The sequence below is a fragment of the Neoarius graeffei genome, chromosome 18 (genome assembly GCF_027579695.1).
Source record: "Neoarius graeffei isolate fNeoGra1 chromosome 18, fNeoGra1.pri, whole genome shotgun sequence".
NCBI lineage: Eukaryota > Metazoa > Chordata > Actinopteri > Siluriformes > Ariidae > Neoarius > Neoarius graeffei.
Window position 1 is genome coordinate 69672578 of NC_083586.1, and position 15598 is coordinate 69688175.

The window sequence follows — 15598 nt, forward strand, 5'->3', positions numbered from 1 at the left end:
ACATCCTGATCTTCATGAGACCCTTATATCCACCACACCCTGATCTTCATGAGACCCTTATATCCACCACACCCTGAGCACCATGAGACCCTTATATCCACCACGCCCTGATCTCCATGAGACACTTATATCCACCACACCCTGAGCTCCATGAGACACTTATATCCACCACATCCTGATCTTCATGAGACCATTATATCCACCACACCCTGAGCACCATGAGACCCTTATATCCACCACGCCCTGATCTCCATGAGACACTTATATCCACCACACCCTGAGCTCCATGAGACCCTTATATCCACCACACCCTGAGTTCCATGAGACCCTTATATCCACCACACCCTGAGTTCCATGAGACCCTTATATCCACCACACCCTGAGCACCATGAGACCCTTATATCCACCACGCCCTGATCTCCATGAGACACTTATATCCACCACACCCTGAGCTCCATGAGACCCTTATATCCACCACACCCTGAGCACCATGAGACCATTATATCCACCACGCCCTAATCTCCATGAGACACTTATATCCACCACAACCTGAGCTCCATGAGACCCTTATATCCACCACACCCTGAGCTCGATGAGACCATTATATCCACCACACCCTGAGTTCCATGAGACACTTATATCCACCACATCCTGATCTCCATGAGACACTTATATCCACCACATCCTGATCTCCATGAGACTCTTATATCCACCACACCCTGAGCTCCATGAGACCCTTATATCCACCACACCCTGAGCTCCATGAGACCCTTATATCCACCACACCCTGAGCTCCATGAGACCCTTATATCCACCACACCCTGAGCACCATGAGACCCTTATATCCACCATGCCCTGATCTCCATGAGACACTTATATCCACCTCACCCTGAGCTCCATGAGACCCTTATATCCACCACACCCTGATCTCCATGAGACACTTATATCCACCACATCCTGATCTTCATGAGACCCTTATATCCACCACACCCTGATCTCCATGAGACCCTTATATCCACCACACCCTGATCTCCATGAGACCCTTATATCCACCACACCCTGAGCTCCATGAGACACTTATATCCACCACATCCTGATCTTCATGAGACCCTTATATCCACCACACCCTGATCTCCATGAGACCCTTATATCCACCACACCCTGATCTCCATGAGACCCTTATATCCACCACACCCTGATCTCCATGAGACCCTTATATCCACCACGCCCTGATCTCCATGAGACACTTATATCCACCACACCCTGAGCTCCATGAGACACTTATATCCACCACACCCTGAGCTCCATGAGACACTTATATCCACCACACCGAGTTCCATGAGACACTTATATCCACCACATCCTGATCTCCATGAGACCCTTATATCCACCACACCCTGAGCTCCATGAGATCCTTATATCCACCACACCCTGATCTCCATGAGACCCTTATATCCACCACACCCTGAGCTCCATGAGATCCTTATATCCACCACACCCTGATCTCCATGAGACCATTATATCCACCACGCCCTGATCTTCATGAGACACTTATATCCACCACACCCTGAGCTCCATGAGACACTTATATCCACCACATCCTGATCTTCATGAGACCCTTATATCCACCACACCCTGAGCACCATGAGACCATTATATCCACCACGCCCTAATCTCCATGAGACACTTATATCCACCACACCCTGATCTCCACAAGACCCTTATATCCACCATGCCCTGATCTCCATGAGACACTTATATCCACCACACCCTGAGCTCCATGAGACACTTATATCCACCACATGCCGATCTTCATGAGACCCTTATATCCACCACACCCTGAGCACCATGAGACCATTATATCCACCACGCCCTGATCTCCATGAGACACTTATATCCACCACACCCTGATCTCCATGAGACCCTTATATTCACCACACCCTGAGCTCCATGAGACCCTTATATCCACCACACCCTGAGCTCCATGAGACCCTTATATCCACCACATCCTGATCTCCATGAGACCATTATATCCACCACACCCTGAGTTCCATGAGACACTTATATCCACCACACCCTGATCTTCATGAGACCCTTATATCCACCACACCCTGAGCACCATGAGACCATTATATCCACCACGCCCTAATCTCCATGAGACACTTATATCCACCACACCCTGAGTTCCATGAGACACTTATATCCACCACATCCTGATCTCCATGAGACACTTATATCCACCACATCCTGATCTCCATGAGACTCTTATATCCACCACACCCTGAGCTCCATGAGACCCTTATATCCACCACACCCTGAGCTCCATGAGACCATTATATCCACCACACCCTGAGTTCCATGAGACACTTATATCCACCACATCCTGATCTCCATGAGACACTTATATCCACCACATCCTGATCTCCATGAGACTCTTATATCCACCACACCCTGATCTCCATGAGACCATTATCTCCACCACACACTGATCTCATGACTCTTATATCTATCAGACCCTGATATCCACAGGACCCTGATATCCAACTGATCTTGCCAGGATTTTCCCAGTCTTTTATAGACACTAACACAGTCTCACATACTTTAATACACACTCACACAATGCACACTAAGCCACTTTATCACACACTAACACCATCAAACACTATGACACATGCTCAAACACACTAATGCAATACAGCACTCTAACACATACTGACACAAACTAAACCACTGATGAACAGAAGCATTATGCTCAATTTCTTTCTGAATAACCGTGATGATGTTCTGAGGCTCCACAGAGCAGCTGAATTTGCAGTAAATAAGGCAAACCACCATTTGTCCACTGAAGTTCTCTCTCTCTCTCTCTCTCTCTCTCTCTCTCTCTCTGTGTGTGTGTGTGTGTGTGTGTGTGTGTGTGTGTGTGTGTGTGTGTGTGTGTGTGTGTGTGTGTGTGAGAAATGGTTGTTACCTGGATCCGAATAAGCAGCTGCTGCATAATATCAACTCTCTCTATCACACAGATACTGAATCCTCCTGCCTTTACCACTGCATCAGCACATACACTATATGGCCAAAAGTATGTGGGCACCTGACCATCACACCCATATGTGCTTGTTGAACATTCTTTTATGGATTTAATTCGATGATGATGAAGGTTCATGCAGGAGTGTGATGATGATGATGATGATGATGATGATGGAGATCAGTGCAGGAGTGTTATGTTGGATACATTTAAAGTGTAAAATTAATATGCAGACTTCTATAAAGCTGTTTTTTATAATGTTCATTATTAAAAATGCTATATAAATAAAATTGAATTTAATTAAATGATGATCAAGGAACAGCACAGGAATGAGATGATGATGATGATGATGATGATGATGATGATCAGTGAAGGAGTGTGATGATGATGAAGGTCAGTGTGTGATGACTCTCAGAGGGGAAAAGAAAAGGTTCAGTGTCCACTTCAGCAGGGTCTGGAGTTCATTACAGAAGAAAGATTGGGCCAAAACCAACCAAATTTACTTTGTGTGTGTGTGTGTGTGTGTGTGTGTGTGTGTGTGTGTGTGTGTGTGTGTGTGTGTGAATTGTATCGTTTCAGAAGAGTGGACTTCATTACATTATGACTTTGTACTGCAGTGTGTCCTTCTAAGTGAAGTTCATTTATAAAGTAATCACCTACTACACACACTTTAGACATAATTACTTTCTGGTTATGGCCTCACGATTGTGTGTGTGTGTGTGTGTGTGTGTGTGTGTGTGTTTATGCGTACAAGTTCGTTGTGAGAGAGCCTGTTGGACAGCGTGCATAATTGTGTATGTGTGTGTGTGTGTGTGTGTGTGTCTCCTTGCTGCTATAACTCAGATTAGTGCTGTGTCTAATTGCGTTCGATCCGTTTGCCCTGGCGTGTCATGCGATATTTTCCTACCAGTATTTAACGCTAGCCGAATGACTGATGAGATGCAGCCAGCGTAAAATCACCCGCGGCCGACACACACACACACACACACACACACACACACACATCTGAAGATGGTGAATAATAAACCATAGTCTAATCACTCACCCATAACAACCTCAAATTCAATGTGCATAACAAATCATATCTTTGTAAATAAAATGTTTATAAACAGCATCAACTCAGTAGTAGGTACAACCCCAATTCCAAAAAAGTTGAGACAAAGTACAAACTGTAAATAAAAATGGAATGCAATGATGTGGAAGTTTCAAAATTCCATATTTTATTCAGAATAGAACATAGATGACATATCAAATGTTTAAACTGAGAAAATGTATCATTTAAAGAGAAAAATTAGGTGATTTTAAATTTCATGACAACAACACATCTCAAAAAAGTTGGGACAAGGCCATGTTTCCCACTGTGAGACATCCCCTTTTCTCTTTACAACAGTCTGTAAACGTCTGGGGACTGAGGAGACAAGTTGCTCAAGTTTAGGGAGAGGAATGTTAACCCATTCTTGTCTAATGTAGGATTCTAGTTGCTCAATCAGACCCATTAGTATCCCTTTGAGCTGTGCTGAAACAGGACAGAATTTATCGAAGGATCACCATAACCAAGGAGAAACTCTTTAGCTTCTTTACACATGGAACCCAGAGAAAATAACACAACTGAATATTGCAATTTATTCATAAAAACTGAAAAAATAATGATAAATAAGCATAAGTACAACCCCGATTCCAAAAAAGTTGGGACAAAGTATAAATTGTAAATAAAAACGGAATGCAATAATTTACAAATCTCAAAAACTGATACTGTATTCACAATAGAACATAGACAACATATCAAATGTCGAAAGTGAGACATTTTGAAATTTCATGCCAAATATTGGCTCATTTGAAATTTCATGACAGCAAAACATCTCAAAAAAGTTGGGACAGGGGCAATAAGAGGCTGGAAAAGTTAAAGGTACAAAAAAGGAACAGCTGGAGGACCAAATTGCAACTCATTAGGTCAATTGGCAACAAGTCATTAACATGACTGGGTATAAAAAGAGCATCTTGGAGTGGCAGCGGCTCTCAAAAGTAAAGATGGGAAGAGGATCACCAATCCCCTAATTCTGCGCCGACAAATAGTGGAGCAATATCAGAAAGGAGTTTGACAGTGTAAAATTGCAAAAAGTTTGAACATATCATCATCTACAGTGCATAATATCATCAAAAGATTCAGAGAATCTGGAAGAATCTCTGTGCGTAAGGGTCAAGGCCTGAAAACCATACTGGGTGCCCGTGATCTTCGGGCCCTTAGATGGCACTGCATCACATACAGGCATGCTTCTGTATTGGAAATCACAAAATGGGCTCAGGAATATTTCCAGAGAACATTATCTGTGAACACAATTCACCGTGCCATCCGCCGTTGCCAGCTAAAACTCTATAGTTCAAAGAAGAAGCCGTATCTAAACACGATCCAGAAGCGCAGACGTCTTTTCCGGGCCAAGGCTCATTTAAAATGGACTGTGGCAAAGTGGAAAACTGTTCTGTGGTCAGACGAATCAAAATTTGAAGTTCTTTATGGAAATCAGGGACGCCGTGTCATTCGGACTAAAGAGGAGAAGGACGACCCAAGTTGTTATCAGCGCTCAGTTCAGAAGCCTGCATCTCTGATGGTATGGGGTTGCATTTGTGCTTGTGGCATGGGCAGCTTACACACCTGGAAAGACAGCATCAATGCTGAAAGGTATATCCAGGTTCTAGAGCAACATATGCTCCCATCCAAACGACGTCTCTTTCAGGGAAGACCTTGCATTTTCCAACATGACAATGCCAAACCACATACTGCATCAATTACAGCATCATGGCTGCATAGAAGAAGGGTCCGGGTACTGAACTGGCCAGCCTGCAGTCCAGATCTTTCACCCATAGAAAACATTTGGCGCATCATAAAATGGAAGATACGACAAAAAAGACCTAAGACAGTTGAGCAACTAGAATCCTACATTAGACAAGAATGGGTTAACATTCCTATCCCTAAACTTGAGCAACTTGTCTCCTCAGTCCCCAGACGTTTACAGACTGTTGTAAAGAGAAAAGGGGATGTCTCACAGTGGGAAACATGGCCTTGTCCCAACTTTTTTGAGATGTGTTCATCTCATCTCATTATCTGTAGCCTCTTTATCCTGTTCTACAGGGTCACAGGCAAGCCAGATCCTATCCCAGCTGACTACGGGCGAAAGGCGGGGTACACCCGGGATAAGTCACCAGGTCATCACAGGGCCGACACATACTGTAGACACAGACTACCATTCACACTCACATTCACACCTACGGTCAATTTAGAGTCGCCAGTTAACCTAACCTGCATGTCTTTGGACTGTGGGGGAAACCGGAGCACCCGGAGGAAACCCACGCAGACATGGGGAGAACATGCAAACTCCACACAGAAAAGCCCTCGCCAGCCACGGGGCTCGAACCCGGACCTTCTTGCTGTGAGGCAACAGCGCTAACCACTACACCACCATACCGCCCTGAGATGTGTTGTTGTCATGAAATTTAAAATCACCTAATTTTTCTCTTTAAATGATACATTTTCTCAGTTTAAGCATTTGATATGTCATCTATGTTCTATTCTGAATAAAATATGGAATTTTGAAACTTCCACATCATTGCATTCCGTTTTTATTTACAATTTGTACTTTATCCCAACTTTTTTGGAATTGGGGTTGTACTTCACTGATTACATGTGTGTTTTTCACCACTCATGTACAGGTTTGTGTGTGTGTACATGAAATGGTGTTATGTCAAGCCAAAGTTGCCACAACTCATCACATTTATAACACTTTTTTTTAAGAAAAAAGGCACAAAAATGTGGCATCCAAACTGTCAGGATGGCACTTTTTATACCACGTAATGGTAATGGAATAAAAAGTGCCATTTGTTTACAAACAGTTAAAATAGTAATGCTGTACATGCTATAATGGTGTAATGGTGAAGGGACTGGGCTTTCAGTCAAAGAATCCGGGGTCATGTTCCTCCTCAGCATGTTTTATTTGGCGAAAGTTTTGCTGCAGATAACTCATTTAAAACTAGCCACCCTCTCCTGATATTTTGCTGAACACTCTTGGTAAAACCGATGAGTGTACGTGTACCCTGCCTTTGATCTCTGTAGTTAGTAAGCATATTAAAGCAAGATATAGACTGAAGGCTTCTGCCTTCATAAGAAACCATTCGAGACCCAAACTTTTAGTAAGATGGACAGAATCCTGAGTAAGTCTGAGTAATTCCATGCCATGATGTTTGATTTACTACAAAATGTCAGTCAACCCATTATTATCACGTATTCACCTGCCAGCATTCAGGACTCAGTTTCCCAGAATTCACAGCAGCCTTCAACCATGGTCACCATGGACTAAAGCACCCAACATGCACCTCACCAATCACAGTCACTTGAGTATTGATTTCAGGAACCAGTTCCTGATTAAACATCATGTATTTAAGGACTCTAGTTTTCACAGCTCTTCACAAAGTAAACACTCAGGTACATTTGTTGTAACTTTACTAAGCCTTTGAATTCTGCACTGTTTATGTGGTTCTTTGACTTTGTTTGATTTTTGGATTTTGGTCTTAGTCTTTGATTTCCTGTTTGTGCTTTGCCTGACCCTTGCATACCTTTGACTCTGCTTTAGCCTAACATTTTGGATTTGTCTGCCATTGGTCTCAATATACTCTCTACACTCAAGTCAAGTTTATTTTATAGCACTTTGAACAATAGACATTGTCGCAAAGCAGCTTTACAGAATTTTAATGACACTCAACATGAGCTAATTTTATCCCTAATCTATCCGCAATGAGCAAGCCTGTGGCGATGGTGGCAAGAAAGAGTGAGAAAACACAGGTTGTTAGGTATGCCCAATATCACCTGATGAATAGAAAAAGTATACATTTTGTGCTGAGTGCAAGCAAGGACTCTGGCAAAACTAAGTATGACAGCCTAACTAACAGGGGAGAGCCAGAAGGTAACACAGGCACGAGGGAGCCCCGGGACATAAAGCAGCCAGCCACTACACCGTCAACGAACTCGAGTGAGCAAGCAAGTGGGGGACTGACAGCATCCATACATCCCAGTTTACCAAACACTCTGTCTGAGGACCCTCCAGATCTACACCTTTACCACATAAACACTTAACAAAAGGCTTGACTAAACAGATATGTTTTCAGCCGAGACTTAAATGCTGAGACTGTGTCTGATTCCTGGACACTACTTGGAAGGCTGTTCCATAACTGTGGGGCTTTGTAAGAAAAAGCTCTGCCCCCTGATGTAGCCTTCATTATACGAGGTACCAGCAGATAGCCTGCACCTTTTGATCTAAGTAGACGTGGTGGGTCATAAAGGACCAGAAGTTCACTCAGGTACTGTGGTGCGAGACCATTCAGTGCTTTAAAGATCAATGGTAGTCTTTTAGAAACAATACGAAATTTGACTGGGAGCCAAAGTGTGGATAAGACAGGGGTGATGTGGTCATAACTTCTAGTTCTAGTAAGGACTTTGCTGCTGCATTTTGAACTAACTGAAGCTTGTTTATGCATTGATTGGAACATCCAGACAGTAAGGCATTACAATAATCCAATGTGGAGGGAACAAAAGCATGAACTAGTTTTTCCACGTCATGTCATGACATTAAATTTCTTATCTTAGCAATATTTCTGAGATGAAAGAAAGCTATCCAGGTAATGTTATCAATGTGAGTTTCGAATGAAAGATGGGTCAATAATCACTCCAAGGTCTTTTACTGCTGCACGCGAAGAAACAGAAAGGCCATCCAGAGCAGTGGCGACTGGTAGTCTTTCAAACAGGGGAGGCTGGTCGGTTACGATATTTCCAGATTTTAAAAGAAAAAAGAATAAACATCAATTGTGCCCATACTCTTGCCTCTGATCTGGCTGATTGTTGGCAGGGTCACAAACCGTGAAATAACAGGTTCTTTTGGCCTACTGTCCAATATACATGATGGTGGTGTTGGGGGGGGTATATTTTAACATTTTATATTTTAAAATTGTGGTATGTTGTTTAAACATTGATCATTATTGAAAGCAGCTCTTTGTCAGGAACCTCAGCAGTAACAGCAGAGTGTTCTGGAATAGGCACAAGCACTGACCTTGGGGAGCCAAACATAGAGCTGGGTGCCACACATTTCATTCAATGATACTTTCCCTATATTTTACTTATTTTGACTGAGAAATGTTTTATTGACAATTTTGATAGCCCTTCACTTTTAATCCAGGTCTGTAGTGTGAAATGTTCTCAGCTGTGTTTTTGTTTAAAAATGTTTTCCAAATTGTAGCTGTGTTTAATTCATATCCAGAAAAATATATATTCCAATATAATATACTCAGCATAAACATTTTAAATAGATTTTATATTTTTGGTCCATCCATGACATATTACTAAAGTAGCCTATTTACTGTTGTTGATGTGGGTCACTTGCTGTTAGCCAATTCACTTTCTCGTACCAGGAGAGCTGAAAGGAACGAGTATTGTTCCCTACCTTTTTCACCAAGTCAATTTGAGGTGTTGGTCTACCCTGCTCTTTAATTTTAATTTTTTCCTCAAAAGGAAGACTGGCAAATGGCTTCGCCAAAATTAAATCAACAATGCTTGGCATCCGTGCACAGCTTTCTTGCTAGCTGACTAGTCCCCTCAAGTTCAAGTTCAGTCACTCAAATAAACAGAATTCCTGGAACTAAGATAGCAAACTTGACAACACTATATTTACACTTTATTTACAATGAAAATATATACAAACTAAAAAAGCTGGTAGAAACCATATGTAATGAATGAAATCAAAATGTAAGCTGATCTCTTACAATACACCACAGCACTTGCGAATCCGCATGGGACTGAACTGAGATTCACCGCTGCCTGTCTATATTTGAAACGAGCTGTCAATCAAAGAAAATATCCGGCCGCTTTCACCAATCACCAGTCTCCTCGCAGAAACTGCCATGTCCCTCCCACTGTGAGGCTCGGAGTCCGTGGGCGGGCATTTTCGCAGTATTTGTCCAATAACCGTCTTGCATTTTGAGATTGAAAAGTGCATAGCTCCCAAATGCCATCGAAGTCCACTGAGGCTGGGAGTCCGTGAGACTCCGTGGGCGGGCGTTTTCACAGTATTTGTCCAATAGTCGTCTTGCATTTTGATATTGAAAGCGCATACTGTAGCTCCCAAATGCCATTGAAGTGCACTGAGGCTGGGCTGCATCGCGCTGTCACGAGGGGGAAAAACTCATGCACACATTAGGCGAACTGGGGAAAGTTATAATGAAATGATTTCGCACTGTAGTTGGGTTGAGCACATATATTTCTATGATTCTGGATCTGAAATAGCAATGTTATAAGGTCGGCTATAACATAAGCCTAGCGCAATTCATCCTACACGATGTTCGTCGTTTTTAGAGGAGGCTGAGCCTCCCTCATTGTCTTAGAGCAATCGCCCGTGATCCAGAGTTACTATGTAATCAGAAAACTTACTTCTAGCTGCATGTGGTCCTATTACAAGTACTTCAGTCTTGTCAGAGTTAAGCAGAAGGAAGTTAATAAGCATCCAGTGTCTAATGTCCTTCACCCATTCCTCAATTCTATTAAGCTGGTGTCTCTCATCAGGTTTTGCAGAAACATACAACTGTGTGTCATCAGCATAACAGTGGAAACTAATACAATGTTTACGAATAATATCACCCAGAGGGAATATATATAAAGAAAAAAGCCGTGAGCCCAAGACAGAACCTTGTGGAACACCAAACTTTACCTCAGTACATCTAAAAATATCACCATTGATATCAACATACTGATAGCGATCAGTTAAATAAGAGCTGAGGCAGGAGAGGGCCGTTCCCTTAACTCCCATAACATTTTCTAGTCTATCCAGAAGAATGGAATGATCAATGGTATCAAATGTTAAGGTCAAGCAACACAAGCAGCGAGACACATCCCTGATCAGACGCCAACAATAGGTCATTTACTACTTTAACCAGAGCTGTCTCTGTGCTATGATGAGGTCTAAATCCTGACTGATACATTTCATGGATGTTATTCCTATGTAAATATGAGCATAACTGCTGTGCCACAGCATTTTCAAGGATCTTGGAGATAAAGGGGAGGTTTGATATTGGCCGATAATTGGACAATTACTTCAGGTATTATCTGTTTGAATAGACGTGTAGGTAAGGGATCTAGTACGCAAGTTGAGGCTTTTGGTGCCGAGATCAATGAAAATAATTCAGTTTCTTTTAGGGGAGTAAAACATTCTAATTGATGATCTGATACAGTTATATTGTTAACTACAGGGTTACTTACATTGTCTGACCTTAAATTAGTAGTTTGAATTTTTTTGTCAGATATTCTCAATTTTGTCATTAAAAAAATTAATGAAATCGTTGCTACTACATACTACAGGTGTGCATGTGTCTATAGTGGTCTTATTCCTGGTTAATTTTGCTACAGTATTAAATAGGAATCTAGGATTATTTTTGTTATCTTCTATTAAGGAGGAGAGATATGTTGATCTAGCAGCACTAAGAGCTTTTCTATACTTCAGGAAGCTCTCCTTCCACGCTAATTTGAACATTACCAACTTTGTTTGATGCCATTTACGTTCCAATTTTCTAGTGGTCTGTTTTAATGTGCGAGTGTCATCATTATACCAGGGTGCTAATTTTTTGTCTCTGACTATTTTCCTTTTAAGAGCTACATTATCTAAGGTATGGTGGAATGTTGACTCTAAGCATTCAGTTGCCTGATCAAGTTCTGCAGGGGCTGACAGTGACCCAATCAAAGTTGATAACTCTGGGAGATCATTTATAAAGCTCTGTGCAGTAGTTGACGTGAATGTACGTTTAATACAGTAGTGTGGTGAGGTGCATATATTATTACTCAGACATATTTTGAATGAGATGAGATAATGATCTGAGAACTTCAGACTGTGGAAGTGTGACTGTATTTTCTACGTTTAACCCGAATGTTAGTATTAGATCGAGGGTGTGACCACCATTATGGGTCGGTCCTATGACATTCTGATTAATCCCTACTGAATCTAAAATGGACACAAACGCTGTTTTCAAAGGGTCTTCTGGGTTATCGAAGTGAATATTAAAATCTCCGACAACTAAAGCTTTGTCTAAGGAAATAACCAGATCCGAGATAAAATCTGCAAATTCAGAAAGAAACTCAGAATATGGCCCCGGGGGCCTGTAAATAATAAGTAACGGAATTAACTGGGTAGACTTATTTTTCGAGGCTACATACATTATATGAGTATGAAGAACTTCAAATGTATTAAATTTATAACCAGGTTTGTGTGTTACACCTAGATAATCGTTATAAATAACCGCGACGCCTCCTCCTCTGCCAGTTAGACGAGGCTGGTGTATATAACTGTATCCAGGAGGACTCGCTTCTTTTAATGCTATATATTCATTTGGGGCGGCACGGTGGTGTAGTGGTTAGCGCTGTCGCCTCACAGCAAGAAGGTCCTGGGTTCGAGCCCCGGGGCCGGCGAGGGCCTTTCTGTGTGGAGTTTGCATGTTCTCCCCGTGTCCGCGTGGGTTTCCTCCGGGTGCTCCGGTTTCCCCCACAGTCCAAAGACATGCAGGTTAGGTTAACTGGTGACTCTAAATTGACCGTAGGTGTGAATGTGAGTGTGAATGGTTGTGTCTATGTGTCAGCCCTGTGATGACCTGGCGACTTGTCCAGGGTGTACCCCGCCTTTCGCCCGTAGTCAGCTGGGATAGGCTCCAGCTTGCCTGCGACCCTGTAGAAGGATAAAGTGGCTAGAGATATTCATTTGGCTTAATCCATGTTTCAGTTAAACAAAGTACATTAAACTCCTGATCAGTAATGAGTTCATTAACCATTAGTGCTTTAGATGTAAGAGATCTAATATTTAATAGCCCCACCTTTAGATCAAAGGTGCTGGCAGCAGCTGTACAGTAAGTATGATCTAATTTTATATTGATTAGGTTACTGGAACAAACTCTCTGAATATTTCTACCTTTTTGTTGAGCTTGGGGAACAGACACAGTCTCGATGTAGTGGACCCTGAGTGACGACTCTGTGCAGCTAGCAGACAGTCAGTTTAACCTGTTCGTCTGCTCCCTGGCCTTGGCTCTGGATTGTCAGAAATTAACTAGGCCTGTTCTGAAACTATGACCTATGCTGCAGGAAATGAGAGCAGCACCTTCCCGAGTGGGATGGATACCGTCCCGCCCTAACAGGCCAGCAGTGCACTCAAAATTAGTCCAATTATCTATAAAGCCCACACTATTTTCAGAACACCACCTGGACAACCAGCAGTTCAGCGACCATAACCTGCTGTAAGCTACATCGCCACACCGCATTGGGATGGGGCCAGAGCATACTACAGCATCGGACATCGCCTTCGCTAATTTAAACACCTCTACAAAGTTACTCTTAGTAACCTCAGACTGACGAAGGTGTATATCATTAGCTCCTGCATGGATAACTATCTTTGAGAACCTGTGCTTGCCTAGGAACCTAAGATTACCTGTTATGTCTGGCACCCTGGCTCCCGGTATACACCTGATTAAAGCTGCTGGTGCCCCTAAAGGCTGGGCTAATTTCACATGCCATATGATTGAGTCCCCTATAACCAGAGCTCTTTCAGGTTTCTCAGCGGGTGCAACACTAAGGAGAGCAAACCTGTTCGGCACGTGACACGGAGAGGAGTGGCGCTCCCGTGGGCGAGCCTCAGCGGTAGCTTTGGCTCTACGCTTATGCCGCCGAGCCGTCACCCATTCGCTCCACTGTAAGGGCTCTAATGCCGGAGTTGGGGGATTACTAACTCCACCTAGGGCATCCAGACTTTCCCCTACAGAAACTACACTGTTCTCACGCTCACTGACCTTCTCTAAAGCCTGGACACATGCTTCTAACACTGTAATCTTCTCCATCAGAGAGCTGACTAATTTGCACTTATCACAAATAAAGCTATCACTAGCGACAGAGGAAGAATGACTAAACATCCTGCACTCAGCACACTGAACAGGCTGAAGGTGTGCCATGATGAAAAGATTCACGTACCTTAATTGAAGATCTGTTGATATTAAAGCAGATGTGGATGGCCTCCGCTTGTGGTCTTTACACAGGAGGAGAAAAAAAAAGAAAAAGAAAGCTTCCAGTCTCTGCGTTCTTCTGGGAAAAAAAACGGAAAAAGGAAAGCGACATTACAATAAAAATGAAGAGGATACTGGAAAAATATTTGTAGAAAAAAGTTAAAAAAGATTAGTCAAGAGTGTAAAATCTGATACCAGGTTCTGCTTGGATGATGTGAAGTATTTTCCAAAAATGTTCCAAAGCCATGTTTGTGCTCAGGAAATGGAATAGCTACATTTGATCATGCACAACATATGCCATGACCAAAATTCTAGTCTCATTCCCAGCAGGTAAACTCATTCTGCTTCCTGCACCACAATGACCATGGGCTTATCACCACAGAGACATTATAACTGATTTACTCTTTTTTTTTTAAAGAAAACCCAAGAATCCTGTGAATCATGAATAGATTTTCCAAGGCTCACTCAGGGATTTTTTTTTCTTGCCACCATTGTGTCAGGCTTGATCATTAGGGATATTAAGAAAATTGAATCAAACACAACTGGACTTGGTTTTAAGTCTCAAAGACTTAAAACCAAGTCCAGTTGCATTTGAATTTTCTTGAAGTTACTATGAGCTGGATGAATGAGAATATTCACAGACATCATTAGGGATTCATTTATTAGGGATAAATTTCTTAGTACATATGTTTAATAGCTTTATTTTTCTGTAAAGCTGCTTTGCATCAATGTCTATTGCTAAAAACACGATACAAATAAATTGACCTGACTTGCTGTTTGAGTTCATGATGTGTTGTACCTACTGAATTATCCAGGTGATTTGTGCCTGTCCTTTACCCAAGGATCTACTGTAACATTGGCACACTTGATTCACAATGCATGTATACAAGGCCTTTATGTAAACATTGGGAGGCACATTCAGTGTAACCAAGGTCTTGCCCCTGTGTCTTGATAGTGCTAGCTTTAGCTCTGTGTAAAACAAACAAACAAACAAACAAACAAACCTACAGCAGTCATGTTCAGAGCGATTCCCTAAATTTACCATTGTCTTTGCAGTATCTAATTAAAGTATCTAGTCAATATCTCTACCAAGCTTGCTAACAAGGGGTTATTATATTGCAAAAATTTAGCGAGCATTTTATGCTAAGCATGAGGTCGACCTGAAAAAAAAATGACATCAAATCTCAGTGCCGCCCCTGATGACTCATGGATTCTTTTCACTGGAAAAGCTCGGAATGCACTATGGTGTTTAGAAAGAGCTTCACTTGTCTACACACCTGCATCTCTGTTCCAGCTAGACACAAAGTGTGTGTGTGTGTATGTGTGTGTGTGTCAGGTTGATAAATGAGGGGCCGTGAGGGCTGTGGAGATTGTGATGCCGCTCCCAGAGTTGACATCATTCTCCTGAGTGTTTGTGAAAGGTTATTAAAGAGACTTTAATCATGACTACCCCATATCTGTCTCACTCTGTCTGTCTCACTCTCTCTCTCTCCCCCAGAGCCAGGGGTCAGT

General features: G+C 42.3%; 1 protein-coding gene across 1 annotated transcript in view; it reads left to right on the top strand.

The window, feature by feature from the left end:
* Positions 1 to 3158: 3158 nt before the first annotated feature.
* Positions 3159 to 15598, top strand: part of LOC132865845 (ly6/PLAUR domain-containing protein 1-like) — a 39531-nt gene continuing 27091 nt past the window's right edge. The window contains exon 1 of the mRNA XM_060898338.1: positions 3159 to 3238. Coding sequence (XP_060754321.1) covers positions 3159 to 3238 — 80 coding nt within the window. The remainder of the gene's footprint in view (positions 3239 to 15598) is intronic.